At 44.5% G+C, this 22,414-nt stretch overlaps 1 protein-coding gene and 1 long non-coding RNA gene across 3 annotated transcripts; one reads left to right on the forward strand and one right to left on the reverse strand.

Moving 5' to 3' along the window:
* The first annotated feature begins 13,819 nt into the window (after positions 1–13,819).
* Positions 13,820–19,529, forward strand: znf277 (zinc finger protein 277). 2 transcript variants are annotated; one of them, XM_086302184.1, is made up of 12 exons: positions 13,820–13,885; positions 14,406–14,619; positions 14,894–14,982; positions 15,096–15,178; positions 15,414–15,505; positions 16,209–16,319; positions 16,398–16,530; positions 16,655–16,722; positions 17,164–17,260; positions 18,330–18,372; positions 18,458–18,632; positions 18,827–19,529. In XM_086302184.1, the coding sequence occupies exons 1-12, from the start codon at positions 13,858–13,860 to the stop codon at positions 19,014–19,016; spliced, it is 1,323 nt and encodes a 440-aa protein (XP_086158310.1). In that variant the 5' UTR covers positions 13,820–13,857; the 3' UTR covers positions 19,017–19,529. The 2 variants fall into 2 exon arrangements, with proteins under 2 accessions (XP_086158310.1, XP_086158311.1); XM_086302185.1 differs by lacking the exons at positions 16,398–16,530; positions 16,655–16,722.
* LOC147326828 (uncharacterized) lies at positions 19,304–22,352 on the reverse strand. Its single transcript, XR_015130516.1, has 2 exons — positions 21,765–22,352; positions 19,304–19,748 (listed from the first exon to the last, which is right to left on the reverse strand). It is a non-coding gene; the product is annotated as an uncharacterized LOC147326828 (long non-coding RNA).
* Positions 22,353–22,414: the final 62 nt, after the last annotated feature.

Raw genomic sequence — 22,414 nt, forward strand, 5'->3', positions numbered from 1 at the left:
ATGCATTTTTCTAGGACCCCCCAGAGGTTAAATTATGTTTCCTATGTATCCTGTCTGTTACCCAAGCAAAGCTGTCAGCTGGCTTGCACATGAGGATAATGCAATGTAGTGATAATTGGAAACTCCTATTGCAGAAGCAAATGTTGGAGAAGACCTGCTCTCATCACTTTCACGAGATGACATCAAAGATCTGTTTCCTGGTCCTGAACATTGCCTCAGGCGTCGGGCTCTATGGCTTGCAGTGCACAAATGTGAAGAAGTAAGTTCTGTCCTATCGCTGTGTGACAAAACTGAGAACACACCAGCTTGTTTTATGCAGTTTCAAATAATTCCACCAATACTCACTTAACAGATAGACAGTAGAATCTTCTTTAGTTTTGATTTAAATCAAGTGGCCTACACATTTATTAAATATACATATTTTTTATTGTTCAACACTTTACTGATATTTTGTTGTACTATCTTTCATATTTAGAGACCTAAAGTTCTTGTGCAATTTTATGTGAAATTAGCCCTATGTACACTGTATTTTAGAACAAGACTGCTGCTGAAAAAACGCTAACAACTACTGGAGATGGTGACTTCTTCAGAGAGGAACCCAGCACTTACCTCCATCCAAAAACTTTGGATGGAGGTAATGCTACAGTATCTTGATTTGTCTACATTTATGCTTTGCAGATTACATTATTTGCAATGTTTAATGGTGTTGCCCTGTCTTATTTTTCTTTTTTCAAACCAGTGGAACATGCAGCAGCTGTGTTCAGAGCCCTTCCCATGCTTTTCCCTTCCAGCACAGTACCACCTAAGAAGCTGGGCATCTGTAGTGAGGCTTTTTTCCATGTCCTAAAGGTAAGGCTGCAATATTCTATGTGTATATATTGTTGAATTTTGCAGTTACTCATGTTTTCATTTTATATATTTTACTGTGGAGTCAGTCAAATATTCTTAAAGTTCAGATCCCCATAACATGTTGATGTTAATAAAACCTACAAAAAAAGTTGATCTATTTTAAACTGTAATGCAACTCAAAAATTGTGTTTCTTACAGTCTTGTTCTAATACTCTTTTTTTCTGTCATGTAGACTTCAGAAGACCCTGAAGGCTACCTGCGTCAGCGACCCCTGGCTTGTCCAGTTCTGCTTGTCTCTGAAGGCAACTGCATGATAGCTGTTGGAACCACACCGGTGAGCACTTTTGACCGGAAGGATCTTAATGAGGGACTGCTCTATCTGATGGCATATTACTATGCCCTCCACCTCACATATCCATAGTGCATTTCCACGCTGCTGTCTGTCTTGCAAACTGAAATACTCAAAGACTCCATCCATGACCGAGATTCAACCCCCTCTTACAAGAAGGCGCTTGGTGAGTGGAAGTCATTCATTGAGTGAGTCTCCCAGATGACAGACTCCATCTGCCTTGTTTATCAGACTCAGTGTTAGTCAGTGAGGTTGTTTTTTTTTCTATAGAAAAGTTGTTCAAATGTAAAACACATGTTTGTTTGTGTGGTCGTTAAACTTGTTCTTCTAAAATGTTATGTAATATAGGATTTGAAATAGTGATTGTTTTAAGCTTCAGCAAAATTTATTTTTGATACCAGCCATGAGTGTGTTATACTGTTATTATTCATTTTAAGAGTATCTGGAATATGCACTTCTTATATTGGCCATGTTACACAGTACCCTGCTGAAATGTATAATTTTAGGCATGATTCTCCTGGAACAGACCTCAGTGAGTTACTGACCCATTGCTGTGTCAATAAAAGCGCAAAATCTAAGAGTGCTTTTGCTGTCTTAATTTAAGATGAATTCCCTTATTTTTAGTAGCTTTTTGAAGAGATGGTGTCTTATTCTCAGGAATTTTTGCTGATTATTGTTCTCAGAGTCGAAACATAATTCTTATAGTTAGCTCAATCAAGAAAGAAACAATTCAGTTTTAAGAAAATTTGTCCTATAGTAAGGTGTTTTTTTTAATGTGAAAAATCTAAATTAAGGTGTAGAATCTTAAAGTAAGCAAATAATTCTTGAAAACAGCTTGTTCAAGAAAGCATAATACTCATTTTAGGTGCAGATTTTCTAAATATCAAAGCGTCTTTTACTTATAATAAGTCACATTTTCTTCAAATAAGCATACATTTTAGACAATTTTGTCTAGTTAAAAGGCATATGGCAGTTAGATTAATTTGCTAGTTTTAAGAATTCTAGTCAAGCAACTTTTGCTTACCCCATTGGCAGATTTTTTGCTCAAAACAAGAAAAATTTGTCAGATTTAAGAATATTTGGCTTGTTTCAAGTATAGCTGTTTTTGCAGTGCACGAATGGCTTGGCGCGCAAAAGAATAACGTCACAACAATGTGATTGGTCACTTGCAATGTTGAACCTGGAACAACATTTTCATGATGATGTGGGAACAACACCAACACGACGATATCAGATCATCCCATCCTTAGCTGCTTGACTTTATACACATGGAGGTGAATGGAACACCTGAATTTAATGAAAACAGAGTCTTTGTGTTTTTAGTTGGTTTAGCCTCTTGAGTGGCATCTTGTTAAGTCTCTCCAGTTTCTTGTTGATTGTGTCTATTTGGTCGGTAAGTCTGACGTCATTAGCCATTTCCGGATCCAAACTCCACTTCAGGTCCCAAAGCCAAACGAACACTGCGGCATCACTGAGAGTTACAAACTGTCTAAATTCTTTCATCTTTAATAAAATCATCAGCGTTGCTGCTTTACCAGGTGTAACAATTAAGTTTAACATCCAGGCATCCATGAAAACAGGATTTATGAAGTTTAGTTAGAAGTTAGCAGGAAGTTAGCTCGCTAGCTTCCATCTAAGCATGATATAGCATGTTCTGACTGAGAGGGTTCTGAAAAATTCAAACGTACATCTCTGCTGTTATTTCCAACATAAATGAAGACAGTAAACTAAACAGCAGTGACGTTTGTAGGGTTACTGAAGTTGGGCTAGCTGCTATATAATGATGTGCTACGTGATCGCTAGCGACACAGCTATGTTAGCATAACATAAACACAGTGAAGCTGGAGGATGAACGCTAACTTTTTTCCACTTGATAAAAGTTAACGTGAGGGTTCCCGATGGTTTGGGCTTTTTTAAGGGGCTTGTTCAGATTAAATAGAACAAGATGCAAAGCATTAAAACATGTTAAAAACACAACAGTCTTAGTAAACACAGAGTAGTTCAGACCTGGCAGCAGGGTTCATACGTCACACTTAAAGAGCAGATGGGTCTAAGCTGCTGAGTGTTTCTTCTTCACTTACTATGTGTTTATACATCACTAATACAGATTGTGAATGAGATGTCATATATCTTATTGTTTGAACAGAGTGAGTAATTAGCAGAGAGATGAGTTCAGTATGTCAGAATTTGGTAACTGCAGTGTGAGGAACAGAGAAATGCAACCATCTCCAGGCCTTAACTCAAGGTTAGAGATAAGAAATGGAAAACGAGGAGAAGAAAACTAAATGTCAGCTTGTAAATGGATAATTTAGCCTGACTGCAATCAGCTGACAGTCTGAGTCTGTTCCCTCCAAACCTCACTGAGCTCAGCTGCTGAAGCTAATCAGTCACCTCAGAGGGCGACTCCAGGCACCAAACTTTGACTCTTGTTGCCTCAGCAGCTGGAAACAATTATGCGACCAATTACAGGAACTCTGAGCAACAAATCAACAACTGTTCAATAATTTCAGTCTGCATATGGAGAGCAGCCTGTACATAATCTATGTTAGTGTATTGGGTGTGGGTTGATGGGGGCATTTGGTGTGTTTTTGCTCTCTCCTTTCCACAAACGCTCTTTCTTCCTCTTTACTGATATTTTCTGGATTTATCAGCTGAGCTGCACCTGAGAGGGTGATCGGAGAAGTCGGCCAAGTGTAGATGCCAGCGATCAAAGGCGCTCCCGCTGTGAACGTTTGTTGGAATGTGTGTTTAATAAGATGATGGCGGATGGAGCTCACTGCACAGCAGAGAAACTGTCTCAAACTGGGTAAAGACTTTTGAAAGACACTATGATCAGAAGAAGATCCAACATGGAAGGCTGCACGGAGCATCTTTTGGACAGACATGAATACAGGTGTACATTTTGCCTTCTGGTGTGCCTTGAAATTATGCAAATTATTTCCCCTGCACCTTCTGTACTACCATTGCAACATGGCTGAGAAAAATTGGAAGATATCCAGTGTTCACAGGTAGAGCTTAAAGGTAATCTGTCATCGTTATCTGACAAAATCAGCGAGTCATCCACAAGCCACAGGATCCTGTATTTCAAATCCCAGAGCATCTTTCTGGATTTACTTACCCTGACATTGGTGGTCAAGTTAAGCAGTCACACAAAGCCAGTTACAAACTCACTAAGTTAACTCAGGCTTTCCCCACTTTCCTGGTGTTATACCTAAAACAACTATAAACTGCCACAGTCAGAAAACTTTTGCTCCACCTACTGAGTACCCACCTAACCTAATGTGACCGCATGGTGGCCCAACACAACCCAATTTACGACATCTACCAACACTTTACAACAACACAGTAGATTAACAAAGCCGGAACATTTACGGAGCATAATATATTATATTCCAACACAAAAAAACCCTTCAACACAGTCCGTCATGGTGAAGAGAGAGCTGAGAGTAAAAGCGAAGCTCTCAATTTAACGGTCGATCTACGTCCCTACCCTCACCTATGGTCACGAGCTGTAGTGACCAAAAGAACGAGTGCGGATACAAGTGGCAGAAATCAGCTTCCTCCGAAGAGTGGCTGGCCTCTCCCTTAGAGGATAAAGAGTTTGGCCATCCAGGAGGGGCTCAGAGTAGAGCGGCTGCTCCTCCACATCGAAAGGAGCCAGTTGAGGTGGTTTGATAAGGGCGTCTGACAAGGATGCCTCCTGGGTGAGGTGTTCTAGGCATGTCCCACTGCAAGAGGCCCCGGGCCAGAACCAGGACACGCTGGAGAGATTATATCTCTCGGCTGGCCTGGGAACGCCTTGGTGTTCCTGCGGACAAGCTGGAGGAGGTGGCTGGGGAGAGGGAGGTCTGGGCTTCTCTGTCTCTGACCCCGGATACGTGGAAGAAGATGGATGGATAAAATAATCCAGATCAAAAGTTACAAACAACATGAATTAAAGATCATAACAATGCATGCACTCATTTACTCACAGCCAGGCAGACCTTCAGTACAGTAAAGAAAAACACAACTGTTACACAAAACAAGAAAAACAAAGTAAAACATGAAGTAACCAAAAGAAAAATAACAATTTTCTGAGACCAGAAAAGTGACGTGAAATGTAGCAACAGAGACGGAGCAAAAACACAGACAGCAGAAAAAAACCTACAAATACAGAAAAACAACAAACACATGACACACACCCACATCTGGTGGGATTTCCTGAGCTGTTCTGACATGGATGCAGTCATGACATCACTGTCACAGGTGTAGGTGGTCACCTGCAGATGTTTAGGAAACATGTTACACACAGTTCTGTGTTGTGTAGCATTGTGTGTGTGTGTGTGTGTGTGTGTGTGTGTGTGTGTGTGTGTGTGTGTGTGTGTGTGAGCTGGATAAAGAGCAGAGGAAGAAGAGCCCTTGTGGCTGTTGTGACTCTGATCCGTGTGGGTGACTCAGCTCGCATCGTGACGTCTTCTGAGGTTCTCGGGCTCCAAACACGAGGAACGGTGTAGGTGCCGAGCAGGCGGTTGCTATGCAACAATTCATCGCCAGCAGCATCCAGGTTGGACCCGAGTGGAGAGCAGCAGTCAGGCGGAGGGGGTGGTGTGTTCTTTGAAAAGCTGGAGGAAAGCAGCGTTTCTGCAGCGAGCTGTCAGTAGATTTGATTATGTGGAAGCTTAATGGAGAGGATCAGGCCAGAGCAGCTGCAAACGGAGATACGGTGCAGATAAATCTGGAAGACCGGGATGGAGGATGTGTAAAAACAGGCAAAGTGGGGCCTGGATGAACAGAGTGACACTAATTTGAAGTTTGCAACAGGCTGATGTAAGACAGGTACAGTGAGAGGCAGCACAGTGTTTACGCTTTACAGTGAAGGGATGAAGATGCAGAGTCTGTAAATGGAAATATTTACCGATCAGCTCTTCTCGATATGAAGCCGACCTCACATCAGCTGTGACGGTCTGGGTAATGTAGGTAATGAATAAATAAAGTACTTCCTGTTCTGCTGCACTGATTGTGATCATCTTTGTTGAATCCAACATCGTCACAGGAGAATTATTTTAGCATAAAGTTCAAAGATCCGGGCAGTCTGGAGTTTTTCTACATGGCAACTCTGCATTCACAATTTCCAGTTCTGGTGAGTAGAACTCTTCAAATTTCACTCAGTAAAACTGCAGCTCGGACTTCTTGGACGTTCTGTTGGTGCAGTAACTTCACAGCAGTCTTATTATTGATCAGATGATGTCATTAAAAATGCTCCAGAAGACTCAAAGCATAAACATGGTCCTGAGGTCCAGGTCAGGTGAAGCTGAGCAGACAGCTCTCGCCTGTGTCACCATCCACCTGTCATTCAAATAGGCCACACCCCTAGTAATGCAAAATTTAATCCTTAGTACAATTCAAACGGGCGACTTATAAAAACATTGTGGTTGCTACAGTTGCTATGAGGGACGAAAGGATCCATTGAAGGCGGACATTTTAACATGGGAGTCTGTGGGGACTGCCTCAGCGCTGGAGCCTCTGGTGGACGTTGGAGGAACTGCAGCTTGTAAATACTGTGTTTGATAAATATTTGATTGTTTTACAGATTCTCAGGCAGTCCTAACACTCCAGCTGCATTATGTCACGCTAAACTTAAAATAAGACGGCAATCTCCTGACAACAAGACAACACAGCGGTGGTTGCTCAGTGATTGGATTGAACTATTTGTTGCTTTTAGTGACTGACTGTGAGCGCTTTCTTGTGTTGATAAAGGTCCAGGTGACCACTTTTAATCTGAAGGTGATTTCACAGATCACCTGGTGGGAGTCTCCAGAATAATCCTCCCCCCCCCCCCAGAGCTTCCAGACCCTCTCAGACAGACTCAGGGATGTGAAACGGCCAGCATGTCGCAACAAAGTAAATCTCTAAAAGTCCCACGTCTCTTTGCAAAAGTAGACTTGATTCAGTTGTTCATTGTTGTGATGTTCTGTGTATGCAGATAGAAGAGGTTTGTCACAGTAAACTACGACACTGGGATGCAGTGATTCAATTTAGAAGCAGTCAGGCTCACTTGGTTTGCTGCTGTGTGGATATTTTAGCACTCTGAGCTGCGGTGTGGACGTCCAGGCCTCCAAACGCGCTTTTGCTTCACCTGAAGCATCAGGAACCCTGCGCTCTTTGAGTTACAGTGTTCAGACTTGGAGGGAGAAAAAAAAGAAGATTGATGCGGCTCGTGTTGAAGTCACGGTCTAAATCAGAAAGCCTCATCATATCCAGGCTGACCGAGGCTGCCTCGCTTCTCTCCAGGGTTTAATTAGAGCCCCCGGGCTCGGTGTGAATAATGCAGCACCTGAGCGCACCTGAGCGGCCTGCTCGAGCAGAACAAGGAGCCGCAGGGAGGCCGAGAGAGCACCACCTCCAGAGGGAGAGAGAGGGTGGTGAAAGGGTTTGAAAGAGTAACATCATAACATCTGAAGGTTTTCATGTCACTCTAATGATGTCCTGACAGAACCACGAGGGGCATCAGAAACATCTGTGTCACACCTGTCCATCACTACATCTGTGTTAGTGACACTGCTGGAAGACTCCAGATTGCTTTGATTATTGTTTCCTTCCATTTTGTTTGCACTAACACTGCAAGCATCAGACTAAATCATACTTAGTATGTATGACCCCACAGTACCATATCACCCTATTAGAGCACTCCGCTCTCGCTCTGCAGGCCTACTTGTTGTTCCTAGAGTATTTAAAAGTAGAATGGGAGGCAGAGCCTTCAGTTTTCAGGCCCCTCTTCTGTGGAACCAGCTTCCAGTTTGGATTCAGGAGACAGACACTATCTCTACTTTCAAGATTAGGCTTCAAACTTTCCTTTTTGCTAAAGCATATAGTTAGGGCGACAGACTGGCGACCTGTCCAGGGTGTACCCCGCCTCTCGCCCTATGACAGCTGGGATAGGCTCCAGCGCCCCCCGCGACCCTGAAAAGGATAAGCGGAAGCGAATGGATGGATGGATATAGTTAGGGCTGGACCAGGTGACCCTGAATCCTCCCTTAGTTATGCTGCAATAGGTGTAGGCTGCCGGGGGATTCCCATGATGCACTGGGTGTTTCTTCTTCACTCACTATGTATTAACAGACCTCTATGCATTGAATCATATCTGTTATTAACCTCTGTCTCTCTTCCACAGCATGTCTTTATCCTGTCTTCCTTCTCTCACCCCAACCAATCACAGCAGATGGCCCCGCCCCTCCCTGAGCCTGGTTCTGCCGGAGGTTTCTTCCTGTTAAAAGGGAGTTTTTCCTTCCCACTGTCGCCAAAGTGCTGCTCACATGTCATTGTTGGAGTTTCTCTTTTGTCTCTTTATTATCATAAGGTTCTTACTCTACAATATAAAGTACCTGGAGGCAACTGTTGTTGTTTTTTCTGTATAAATAAAAGTGAACTGAGTTGAATGTAATTTGGTTGAACAGGAAATTCACATCATGGATCTGGAGCAGCTGTGTGATGATGTCATGTCAACATGGACCAAAACCTCTGAGGGATGTTTCCAGAAACTTTTTAAATTTGTGCCACAAATGACTAAAGCAGAAGAGAGCTCAGACTCAGCTTCACTGTCATTCAGCCATTTGACATGATATGAATGAAAAACAGATTCTCTGTCCAGGACCTGGGTCTGAGCGACCCAGGGTCCATGAGCATTTATGACTCTTGTTATATGATATGTGTTTGTTTCTGCATTGTGCTGCTGTTCCTGTGTCTATGATGTTGGAGACCTCACCTGCTCAACCGCCTGCCATAACCACGCCACCATCACTTTACCTACCTGTTGCTGCTGCATCACCGTCCAATCTACCCCCAGTGGCTGCTACACCACCATCATTTCCACTGCCTGCAGCTGCCACACCAGCACGGCCTGCGTGTCACAAACCACCTGCAGTGCTTCGCCATGGGCCATCGGAGCTCTTACGTGGCTGGACCTACTACAAGGCTGTCATCAGATCACTGGCCGGCCACCAGAACTGCTATGCCACAGCTGCCAGACCTGTGGCAGGCCGCTCGAGCTGTTTTCCTGCCGTCACCGTCCATCGGGCCAGCTGCCAAAACTGTGGCAGAACTGTGGTTGATTTTTTCAGTTTTTTGGGGACTGTTTTGACAGCGCTGCTGGACGTGCGGTCGGACTTTGAAACCGTTGGGATTAGGGGCTCTGTTTGCTAGAGGATTTTGTTTTTGCACGGAGAGTGCGGAGACTCGGGAGCAGAGCACAGACACTTGGGAGAAGGCGCGACACGGGAGTCGTGGGAGCGCACTGGAGATTTGTTGTGTGTTACATTTACTTCACTGTAAATCAACGCACTGTTTACTGCACAGAGTCCAGCATTTAGGTCCTTTCTCCCCCACAGTCTGCCACACAGACCGTGACATTCTCAGGTCTCAGTATTGCAGCATGCTACCAAACAACGAGTAAAACATTACAAATAACTACAATTAATAGAACAAGAAATTCTCAAAAATAAGTACTGAAATATGCAAAAACATAAATAACAATCACAAATATATAATATTTATATTTGGTTCTTCTTTATTTTAATGACTATTTACAGATTTTCACTGGAGGCATCAAAACTATGGATGAACACATGGAATTAAACCCTCGGCCTTCTCTCAGCGAGCTTCATGCTGTAGTCACCTGACATGGTTTCACTTCACAGGTGTGTTAACTCCAAAGCTGGAATCCTGGAATTTCTTGCCTTCTGAATCTGGTTGGGACTAGAAGTCAGGGTGGCACGCAGTAGGGCTGCACGATATCAGGAAACCCTGCGATGTGCGATAACTGCGATCAATATTGCGATAACGATATGACTTACGATAAAATAAATAGCAAAACAAACAAAAAACCCCGACCACATAATTTACGTTTTACTGCAACAGTTTTATTTAAAGAAAGCTGCTGTATTAGCAGTGTAACAACAAAGTGCACTTTAACATTGAAACATTGCCCCCATAAAAATTTTTGGGTCTTCTTTAAGATCCCAGCTGGCCAGCACCTCACGTAATACACGGGCTATATTTTCACTAGTGTGAGAGTTTGGAAAACACACAGTCTCTAGACACCGTGTTTTCAGTTCAAAGTCTTCGGTGAGGAAGAGCACTGTGAAACTCATATATGGCTCCGTTGTACGACTTGATCATAGGTCTGTAGCGTAGTTTTCAGCTTGGCTCAGTTCAAATGTGACGGTCTTGTGTAGGGCTGGGTATCGTCCATGATTTCTAGAATCGATTCGAATCCGATTCACAAGGTCCTGAATCGATTCGATACACGATTCGATTCAATTTGATTCGATTCGATTTAAATCTGGGAAATTTTGCCTCAGTCAGATTATAATTCAGATCAGCACATTTACATATTTTTGTATCTATAAAAAGGAAGCTGACACTTTCCAGACTTTATCACAGGTGTGAGCGTCACAGCAGAGGCCTTTGTGTCAAAGTAGCTGAAGATAAAACACAGAAACACATGAAGGTGGTTTTCCTGGCCTGGATTTTATAAAAATATTCTGCAGTACATCAAAAACGAAAGAAAACCATTAACCAGCTTATGAACATTGCCTCTGAAGTTACAGCGGTTTTATTAGAGACAGCGTTTTGCATAATTTTAAAAAGTTTACATTTGTTCAGAAGCCTATTGAACGGCAGAAATTAGGTTTTCTTTTTGGAAGTAAGTAAAAAAAAACATCGGCCGACAGGCTGTAAACAACAGTAGACTTGTGCGTAACAACCAAGCAAATAATGCAGAAAACAGATTTCGGGGACAGACGGGAAACTGTTCTTGAAGTACAGAGAGAGAGAGAGAGCTGTGCATGAAGTGTGATTTTATCCTGGTGGAAGCAAAACAGCAACAGTCAGAGTGAATCCATGACGATGTTTATGTGAAGCGTTTGGATCTTCTTTTGCTGCTGGTTCGGTCAATATTGTTTGGAGAGAGATCAAACTAACAGCTTTAGAATCTGTGCAAAAACGGCGTGAACACAAAGCGCGGACCCGCCGAAACATCAGAATCAGCGAGCTGTCGGCTTTCAGCCCCGAGCGTGTCCGTGCCGTCGGGTGAGAAAGTCACATCTCACTGATCCTGATCCGTCGGCGCTTTGTGTTTACGTCTCTGTGCAGAATCTGTGTTCCTGCTCTCATTCACTGTTTTAAATGTTTGGTGGTTGTCAAAATTTTGTGAAGTTTCACCTGAGATTCTGGAATTTCAGGCAAAATACATTTATATTAAAAAAATCAATTCAGGATTTTAATGAATCGATATCACGTTATCCAAGCCAGAATCGATATTAATCGATGAATCGATTATTAAAACCCACCCTAGTCTTGCGGCATGTTTCGTACATTTGTGGAATGGCGACATGGGAAAAGTAGTTTCCTGAGGGGATGCGGTATCTCCGGTCCACTTTATGTATCAGACTGGTGAAGCCCTCCCTGCTAACTGTATTTATAGGCATCATGTCTTTGTCAAAAAATGTGTAATGGCCTCTGTTATTTCTTTGTAGCGCTTCCACGTTTTCTCATAAGGAGTTCCACTTGAAAAACTCGGATACAGAGACGGCCGTTGGACTGCGGCGCTCTTTGTCTTAACATTAGCAACATTAGCTAGCCCTGTCTTTCTGGAACTCTTCAAACAGTTCTCTGTGGTCGTGTTGAAGATGATGGTGGAGTCGTGTTTCCTCTGGTGGTTGCCACGAGTGTTCGGCAAGTTTTGCAGAGCACCTGTGTTTGGAGAACGTCGTCTTTACCAAATCCAAAGTACCTCCAAATAAGCGAGGTACTATTTTTTAGCCACGAGTTCATAGTCAGTAGCGTTCTCGTCATGCGTCTCGCTCTCAGCCATTACAACTCCGACTCGTCGCTGCAGCGTTGTTCGCTCCCCACCTACATAGGAGGCGGGCCTCTAATCCATTTGATTGGTTAATGCCGTGAAGGGCTCTGTTCGACTGGTCAAATGTGTAAAGGGGTTTCTTTGATTGGCAAATTCTTTAAAGCACGTGCGTAAACATTTTAAGGTACCCAATTATCGCAGTTTGCGCTGTCTTTTGCAATGGGCCCATCGCACAGGCTGATATTGCGATGACAATAAATTTTTTATTTATTGTGCAGGCCTAGTACACAGCTGACAGCTCTATTTGACAACTGTTAGAATTCATATTATGGCAAGAACCAATCAGCGAAGGAAACAACAGTCTGTCATTTCTTTAAGAACTGAAGGTCAGTCAATCCAGGAAATTGCAAAAACTTCACAAAAACCATAAAGCGCTACAAAGAAACTGGCTCACACGAGGACCGCCCCAGGAAAGCAAGAGCCAGAGTCCCCTCTGCTGCTGAGGATACATTCATCCACCAGCCTCAGAAATCACAAGTTAACAGCTACTCAGATCAGAGCGCAGATAAATGCCACATAGAGCTCCAGTAACAGACACACTCTACATCAGCTGTTCAGAGGAGACTGTGTGAATCAGGCCTTTATGGTCAAATAGCAAGCAGAGGAGATTAGTTTGGGCCAAGAAACACAGGGAATGGACATTAGACCATCTGTGCTTTGGTGTGATGAGTCCAAATCTGAGATCTTTGGTTCCACAAAGGTGAACGATGGTCTCTACATGCATGGTTCCCACCATGAAGCATGGAGAAGGAGTGTCTGGTAGTGTGTGCGCCAGTGAACATGAACTTTTAAAACTCAAAATATTTTTTTATATACTGGTTAAAAGTGTTTGTGAAATACTTTGTTCTTTATGCTGGACTAACAAACTGCAGTCACAAAGACTGACTGTGAGCACTTTTCGGTGATTACAGAGTCATAATAACGTGTCATATATGAGATTATCACCATGGCATGACATCACATCATGTATGTATTTGCAATATTTAAAAAAAACAGCTGACAGTGTGTTTTCATATTTTCATTCTGTGCTTAAAGGGAGAAAGGTTTATTATTTCTGCAGTATTGCTGTCATTGCTTTTATCTATAGTTTTTTGTTGTTGTTGAGAATAACAGAGTGAGTCAGACTGCAGGATGAACACTGAGCTGTTTGTGCCCCCCAGTGGTCTTTGACCACAACGTGCTTCCAGTGAATTCCCGAATCCAAGCTGTGTGTCATCAGCAGCCACTCCACCTTAAAACTGACTTCACGTATAAAACTTGGGTCATTTATTTAAGAATTTGCACCATATCCAGCCTTCTTGTGCCCCCCTGTACAGAAACTCAAATGTTATTTTCAGACTTTTATTTTAGGGAGCCTTACACCTGTACACATGGTACACATTCACAAATAACGTTTCATTTAAAAATTTGTAATAGAGGGGAGGACACATATGCTAATGTAATGTTAATAAATGGGGATTTATGAACACTAAACTTTCATGTTCAGAGAACACGCTCAGGTATATCTTGAGGATCTGAGTGTTCATGTGATTTATATGCTTTGCTATATATATGCAACAACGTCCAACGTTACATGTTAGTCAACTTCATTCACATTAATTAACCTTCAGCTTTCGAAACTTAAGTTTTTATATTTCCTTGAACCACTTGAATGCACCTTTTCTAATTCGTGTTTTACCGGGGGTCCGCGAAGGCGCTTCGTTGGCATTTTACGGCCTCCGATTGGTTCGATTTGTGTTATTTGCACCACGTGACACCAGACATGGCCGCCAGCGAGCCGAGTAAAGACGGTAAGTGTGACCTTTTAAACGTGTCCGCGGCTTTAATGCTGATATCTGGTGGTCTGCGTGCAAAGGTTTGGGTGTCGGTGACTCTCCGAGTCTGTGGGAATCCACAATCAGCAGAAAAAAGGCTAAAAAAAATCAGAAAAGCAGGCGGGAACCCGCCCGGCTAAGCTAGCAGGCTAGGAAATAGCTGGGCTGCTAACTGTGATTATACAGCAATCTCTATATTCAGTCAGTACTCAGTCTGACAGCTGTGAAGTTTATTCAGGATTTAACAGCGTGTAAAGTCTGAGTTCGATTAATGAGTTATTTAATTCATTAATTTATTTATTTTTTTACTTTTAGATCATAGTTTTGTCCCCACGGGTGATGAAAATAATTGTATACAGACAGATTTTTGTAGATCAGAGGGAAATGCTTCTTCATGCCAGGCTGTACATTCTCGCTTCCGCTTGGTTTTGACTCACCTGGTCTGGAGTAGAGTGTGTGTGGTATATAAGGTGTAGTCTCTCTTCTGCTTTCTCAGGTAAGGACAGCATTCTGGAGCCGCTGTGTTTCCCCGATCAGCCGGCTGACATCTCCAGCTCTCCCGGTGTTCAATGTCCCGGCTCCGAGCCGCTGGTCTGCCTGTTCTGCTCTGAGTCCGTCCCACCGCCGCGGAAAGACGTCCTCCTCAGACACCTGCTGATGGAGCACAAGCTTGTCATCGCCGACGTCAAACTCATCGCAGACGTCCCAAAGTACGAGCCACACATGCTCCGGCTCACTCGTTTAACTCTCGGGAACACGTTTGGATGTTTTTAGCATTTGGAACTCGATCATTTCACCAAAGACTTCCTGTAATTATTTGGGGTGATGGGGGGAAACCCTTACCTTACAAGTATAAATATATACAACAAGTCCAGCATGTCCACGCCTGTTAGTGTGCTGCTTTTATGAACCGTGACGAAGTGTTTCTGTGCGCCGGTAAACCTGGCTGTGAGTCGGTTTTTACTGACGAGTTTCCTCCATCAGGTACTTGCTGTACTGGAAGGGCAGATTCCTCGAGCAGCCGCTCACAGATTTCTGCAGCGTCATCAAAACCAACTCCACGGGCCCAGTCGGTGAGTTCACTCAAACCCACAGAGGACCTGACCTTTCAAAGTGAACCACGTACACTTCCTCCAGCTCTGATTAATGACTCATTAAAAACTCTTCTTCCTCGCTGACCTGACAGAGAAGCAGGAGGACTACTTCCTGCTGTGTGACGTCCTTCCAGAAGACAGAGTCCTCCGAGAGAAGCTGCAGCAGAAACGACTGGTGAGGAGACGTGACACTCGGAGCATCCTGAGTGAATCTTGTGCTGCTGGAAGTTTCGTTTCTTTTAAACTTTGTTTTGAGGCAAAGTCTGAAAATCAGGAAAAATCAGAAAAATTGCAGATTTGAGTGATTTGACACGCTTTGTGTCGTTGTAACCTCTGCACTTTAAATATCTGAGCACTCTGAGGTAGTTTTCTGAAGAATTCCTCTGAGCTCTTCTTCTGTGCTCCCACAGGAGGAGGTCCTGGAGCAGCAGCAGAAGGAGCGAGACGACAGCAGCTTCCATCGTCTCTGCATGTTCTGCAGCGAAGAGTTCACGGGAAACAGGTAACGCGCCGCGGGATTCCCATCAGTCCTGGAAACCTCACGTGTGTTAGATTAAAGCAGACAGAAGGTAGAGCTTCCTGAAATCATGTGACTAAAAGCTTCTTTGCTTCCTGTAGTCATCTCTTATGATCCAACCCCCAAAAAGCTGCTTTTTACGCATAATTCCATAAACATCATTCAGTGACATGTCTGAGCCTGAACCAAGAAGCTGATCTGAGACCAGTGCAGCTCCTCACCCTTCTTCCTCTCCTGCTAAGGGTCAGGTCTCAGACCTGTGCAGGTGTGCGCTGGTTCATGAATGGCATGAAGGTGTGACTCACTGGTGTTTACCACAGTTCTTGTGTGGATCTGTGTCTTACCTCCAGTTAAGCTTCCATCCATCCATTTTCAGTCACTGTGTTGGTTCGCAGATGCTCGGCCTCCCTCTGCACAGGCACCACCTCCAGCTCCTTGCGGGAGGACGCCGAGAGACATAGCCCGCGTCCGCTCCGGGTCTCCTCACATTTGGACATGCAGCGGCCCATGGCGAGAGAGGCTGCTTCCCTCTGTCTGCCACTATGGGCACGCTGCGTGGATCTTGAAGTCTTGTCCAAATGGGAACTTCTGGACGAAGCCCAAAGGACTGCAGCGCAGTGCTAACAGTGATGATGTCAGCTGATGTTTTCTTTTGTTTATTAAAAATGGCTCCACGTGCTGTTTCCAGGTCGTCTCTGCTGAACCACATGGCCAGAGAGCATTCCTTCAGCATCGGACTGCCGGACAACATCGTCTACTGCAGCGAGTTCCTCGACACGCTGCAGGACAAACTGGACAGGTACGCTAATCGTTGCTTTTTATTCACAGCGTTAAGTTTTGTTTCGCGCGCCTTTTCATTTTGCTCCCCTCGCTTCAGTCTGCAGTGTCTGTACTGCGAGAAAACGTTTCGAGATAAAACCACGCTGAAGGATCACATGAGGAAAAAAGCTCACCGCCGCATCAACGCCAAAAACCACGAGTACGACCGCTTCTACGTCATCAACTACCTGGTAAAACCCAGCGACACACTCGCCACACGCTTCCACGTCAGGATAAACGAAGCAGTTCTGTAGAAGCAAACGCACGACCTGAATGTATTGTTCCGATTTTAAAGCGTCCCTCCTGTCCTGTCAGGAACTGGGAAAAACGTGGGAGGAGGTGCAAAGCGAAGATGACCGTGAGCTGGCGGATGATGAGGATGAGTAAGTATCCTCATGTAGCTCTGTGAGGACGGCATTAACTAAAGTGTCCTGATGCATGTCATACACACTGCTCTGTGTCGTGTTAAAGGCAAAAACCGGGCTGCACTTGCATGTAATACCAGCTTTTACCACCAGATGGTGCAGTTAGTGGGTGTAACGTTTATTTTAAACCAACACGACATCACCAGTCCGAGCACGCTTGATCTCCAGCGCTAACCAGGTGCTGTGAGCTCGGGGTAGCTGTGGATCAGGAGGTGCAGCGAAAGGTTGGAGGTTTGATCCCCGGCTCGATCCCAGATACTGAACCTTGGATTGTCCCTCCTGATAATATTCTTATTTACTGTGTCAGCCTGGATGCAAAAGTTTCAATCAAGTCCACTTCCTAGTCCTCCTCTGATCCTGTGTAAATGTCTGCTCGTGTCATCTCTGTATCGTCCGCAGTGATTGGTCGGACTGGCAGGCTCATCCGGTCTCTGCAGTGTGTCTGTTCTGTGATCACCAATCGGAGACGTTGGAGCAGATCTACGCGCATATGAAGGTACGGGAACGTAGAAGTTTCAGAGAAGGAAAATATCGTTTTCTGCTTTTCATCCCTGAAACGATTCTGCAAAGGCTTCTGGGAGAACGGAGACAGTGCACACTAACAGGAAACGATCTGCTTCCTGAGGTCTCTGCAAACATATGAATCCATCGTTCGCACAAAACATGGATTTTACTCAGAAAGTGCCCTCACACACAGACGGACCGAAGCTGAAGAGCTTTTAAAATGAAGCGCCTTTTATTTTGAAAAGTTTCCAAATAAATACATGATTGTCAAACCTTTAACGAGCAAATAAAAATGTTTCCTCGTTGTTGGGTCTGTTTCCACAGGCCCCGCTAGTTTAGAGACTTATTCATCATGAAGGAAACAAGACATAACAGAACATCTTCAACCGGTTTTTCACTCGCTAACGAGGGAAGTCTTTGGTCAAGAACCAGCTCTTGGAGCCCACGCCCCTGTCCTGTCTCAGGCCCGAAGTCCTTCAAAGAGCAGCTTCCCCCGTAGCTATTTATTGACATGGCAGTTACAATACACAATACAACACAAGCACCTCCCACTGTAAAACCCCCCAATGGTTCTAAGACAAGGCTCTGTGTGTGTGTGTGTGTGTGTGTGTGTGTGTGTGTGTGTGTGTGTGTGTGTGTCAGTCATAAAAGCAGGAAGCTCACAACAGATCTGTCAGGATGCAGCTGCAATAAAAGCTCCCCCAGCACAGAGTGGCTGGAGAGGTCAGAGACAAAGGAACGTCTTGATCCTATAGGTTGAACTCAGACCGTACAAATTTAAGAAACACGATGACAACATTCAACAATTAGACTTAACACTCGTGAACAATAAATAAATCTAGGATTGGACGTCGACTGCAGTCCGATTTTGTCGTTGATTAAACGTTCTGGTTTAAAGTCAGAACCAGTTTCCCAAACGTGACTCTAAGTTTGTGCTCACGAGTGACGAGTTTACCTGAGAGGCAGAAAAGTTTCTCTCTGCTTTCTGGTTTTGTTATTTATGAAGTCTGTAACGGGCGTCGCGTGCGTGACCCTGACATCTTTCTGTTTTGTGTTTGCAGGAGGCTCACGGCTTCGACCTCCACCTCCTTAAGACCGAGCTCAGTGGGTGAAATCGCCGTGGTAATTCGAGCGCAGTTTGCTTCTATTTCTTCCTTCTGAGTGTTTCTAATGTTCTGTCCTCCCTCAGACCTCAAGTTCTACCAGCAGGTCAAACTGGTGAACTTCATCCGGCGGCAGATCCATCAGAGCCGCTGCTACGGCTGCACGCGGATGTTCGACTGCCGGGCGGACGCCCTGCGTCACATCGCGGCTGAAGGTCACGTGATGAAACTGCCAGAGATGTCCGCCTGGGACCAGCCGCAGTAGGTTTAAGGAAGCGCCTGCAGAATTAACCAATGAGAGCGCGGGCTTTAAAGCTGGCGTACAGCTGCTGATGAACGTGGTCAACGCCACAGATGTTTACACTTCATTTGGAGTATTTTTATCAGCTGAGGAAAATGGCGTCCTTTTTGGGACTAATTTGAGCCTGAGCACTAAACGTCGTCTCGCTCCGCAGGTATTACTTCCCCACGTACGAGAACGACGCTCTCCTGTGCACGCTCTCTGACAGCGAGGAAGGCGACGGTGACGAGGAGCATCGCGGCGAGGAGATCCCGGTCATCGCGGAGGACATCTCTAACCTGAGAGCGCTGAAACAGTCCAGTGTCCTCAAGCAGCTGCTGAAGGAGCGAGGAGGCAGCAGCTAGGACCACAGACGGACACGTGTCATACGTTTGACTCAAAGGCGTCTCTGACGTCGGCTGAGCTCAGCTCATGGTAACCACATGCCACATGGCTGGAACGCAGCGGCACGGGTTTGAGTCCGGCCCTTTCCCTCTCAACTATTTCCTGTACGTCTCTACTTAGTAAAGATAAGAAAGGCAAAAGAAGAGTCCTCTCCACAGCTGGACACGCGGACGCCATGATGTCCGCTGAAACGTAATTGCTCTGCCTCGTGCAATGAAGCTGAAACATGCGTTTTCTTGAATATGAATTTTAGTACTCGAGTAAAAATGATTTTCTTTTGTAACTTGTAACTGAGCTGGATTCAGTGCTGTGGTGGACGAGCTCATCGTCAAGATGAGACGAGAGACTCTTTATTGTCATTGCACAGTCACACTTAGAACAACAGCACTACACAATTGCAAACTGTCCCGCGTCGGCACTACGCACAACACAAACAACACAACACAGGAACTTAATAAATGAAAAGAATGAGTGTATGTTTTACTGCACATTGTTATTATTATTGTTGTTGTTGTCCCCTCAGAAAGCCCAGGGACGTCTCGTGCCTGAAACATCTGTCCTATTTGGTGTTTCTGTTGTTTTTCTGCATCGCTTTGCTGAGCGACACCTGCCGTATGGTGGAGCCGAACTGCAGCGCTCAGAGTTTTCACCGCGTCCTTCGCGTCCAGGCTCACGTTCACGAACATGCAGCACTGAGGAGAGAAACGAGAGGTCGCTGCAGGAACTCACTGCTGTCAAACTTCCTGTTTTATCCTCATTTCGTACTCTGGCAGGCTGTAGGACATTTTGGACAATCTATAATCTTCTAACACAAAAACATACAAGTGTTCACTGAAGTAAACACACAGAGCAGTAGCAGATTTTTTTAAGTGTTTTATTTATTTTCATTTGCTGCTAACTGCCTTGTTTTCATTTGTAGTTTTTGTAGTAGGAAGAACTACAAAATCTACAAATAAACAAAGAGCAGTTAGCAAATGTAGTGCTCTCCACTATGTGAAGCCCTCACATGAATTTTTAGATTTTTCAGTTCAAGCCAATTAAATGAAATCCAAAAATTCAGCCCCAACAATCAAATGATCCCCTATGAGCAAGCACTCTGGCAACGGTGGAGAGGAAAAACTCCCTTTTAACAGGAAGAAACCTCTGGCAGAACCAGGCTCAGGGAGGGGCGGTCTTCTGCCATGACTGGTTGGGGGGTGAGGGGCAAAATTAAATCAAACATAAAGGAGAGCACAGCGTATTTATGACAGGTCGGTGGACTGTGGCTCGAGTTCAAAAGATGCTCGAATCCCGCCTGAGGTGGTATGGACACGTGATTCGAAGCAATGAGAACTCAGCAAAAACGACTATTAAGGATCGACCCAGACGGACGCCGGCCTCGAGGCAGACCGAAAAAACGGTGGATGGACAAAATCAGGGAAGACATTAAGACCATCAACGCGTCACCCGAGGACGCCTTGGACAGAACCAAACGGAGAAACCTTTGCTGAGGAGCGGACCCTGCACCAGCGGGAACAACGCCAGGATGAAGGTGGACTGTGGCTGGAAAAGATCATTACTGTTTTTAAAGGGTAACTGGTCCACATCCACAATGACAGTAGAGCTGTCATTGTGGATGCGGACCACAATCCACAGTTGTCGATGGGACGTGTGCATGCAAGCATACGCAAGCCATCCCCGCTCTGTGGGGTCATGACAATAATCATGACCCCACAGAGCGGGACATTCGCTTCAGCCGAAAATCTTAGAGGCGACCCAGAAAGCTGCAGGAAGCGCAATGACACATCCGGCAACAGTTAAACCTACTTTAAGTAGGTTTACACCCCACGAACCAGGCGATTCTCTTTCTGTTGTCTGTTGTTCATGTACCGCTGGGCGCTGAAGATTTTCCACAGTTTGTCTGACTTCTGCGATCTCTTGCCTCAATTGTGCGTATGCTTGCCCGAATTGTGCGTTTGCTTGCCCGAGTTGGGCATTTCCTTCGATGAGTTGTGCGTTTTCTTCCCTGAGTTGTGCGTTTTCTTCCCTGAGTTGTGCATTTCCTTCGATGAGTTGTGCGTTTTCTTCCCTGAGTTGTGCATTTCCTTCGATGAGTTGTGCGTTTTCTTCCCTGAGTCGTATATTTCTTTGACAGACTAGTGTGATATGTTGACTGAATTCTATGAGTTGTTCGTTTTCTTCCATGAGCTGTGCATTTTCATGCTCGAGTTCCTCTCTCGTACGCTCCAGTCTGTCTGACTGATCTCCCTGTGACATTTTTGTAAACGGTTAAAGCTCAAAAGTGTCCAAAAGTTAGATCTCTGAATCATTTAAATTCAAAGGGTAGCTGTGTCTCAAACAACTGTCTCTTTCTGCTGTAAACTGTTGAACGAGCTCCTATTTATAGACTCGGTGGGCGTGGCAGAGAATGTGACGTCGCTGTGACATAACAATGATCCTTTGATCTTCTCAAAGGATCATTGTGATGTCGCCGTGACGTCACGATGATCGTTCGAGAAGATCAAAGGAGCGCTGTGGATCATTCTGCGCATGCTCAGATCAATGAACGGGAGAATTATTTGTAAATACTTTGCTAGCTAACAAAGGTGCTTTTAGCAACAGCTGGTGGTGGTTCGTCGCTATCAACCCTTAAACTCGTGAACTGGCTCTCTAGCTTTTCGATTGCTACTGTTGTCTATCACATATGTATTATTTGGAACCCAGCTTACCTGTAAAAACAGACACACAGCAGGTAACAGGAACTACTCGGTGCGCCAGCTCGGCACCACTAGGCTGTGTCCCAATTCAGGGTCTGCACGCTTGAAGTACGCGCACTACGCACGGTGCGTACTATAAGTATGAGAAGTGCGGAAGTGAGAGGCTTGTGAAATAGGACGGTCTTGCCTTCGTCGCGCTGCTCAGGTTGCCTAGCAACCATGATACTAACCGCGAGAAACGTGTCATACAGCTTTGTGTGACAGAAACGAAGGAGAACATGTTTTGTTCATTTGAGACCAAAGGACCGTAAAACATGATTGTTGGGCTTCATTCCTGTGCTGAACAGTCATTTAAGATTAGCTAGTAAATAACAATTAGCTGATGTTGGTCATGAGACTAAAGTCATCTCACTGTGGTAATGTAAATATAATATGGCCAATATTAAAGTTATAGTCAGATTATTATGATATATTACAGCAGTGAGCTTGAACAGTTGTTTATATGTCCTATCACCTTAAATCTTCACTCAAAGACGAGTATCTGTGACAGTGTGTATACAGATGTGTTATATATAAGAGACAAATATTGTTCGTTTAATACGTTGGCATTATTACATTTGGCTCAATGCTTACATATGTGTATAAAGCAAATGTACGAGCTG

Source organism: Aulonocara sp. 'chitande type north' Nkhata Bay, linkage group LG7, assembly GCF_057382095.1.
Source record: "Aulonocara sp. 'chitande type north' Nkhata Bay isolate Kocher_YH1m ecotype deep benthic linkage group LG7, A_spYH_male_GT1.1, whole genome shotgun sequence".
NCBI lineage: Eukaryota > Metazoa > Chordata > Actinopteri > Cichliformes > Cichlidae > Aulonocara > Aulonocara sp. 'chitande type north' Nkhata Bay.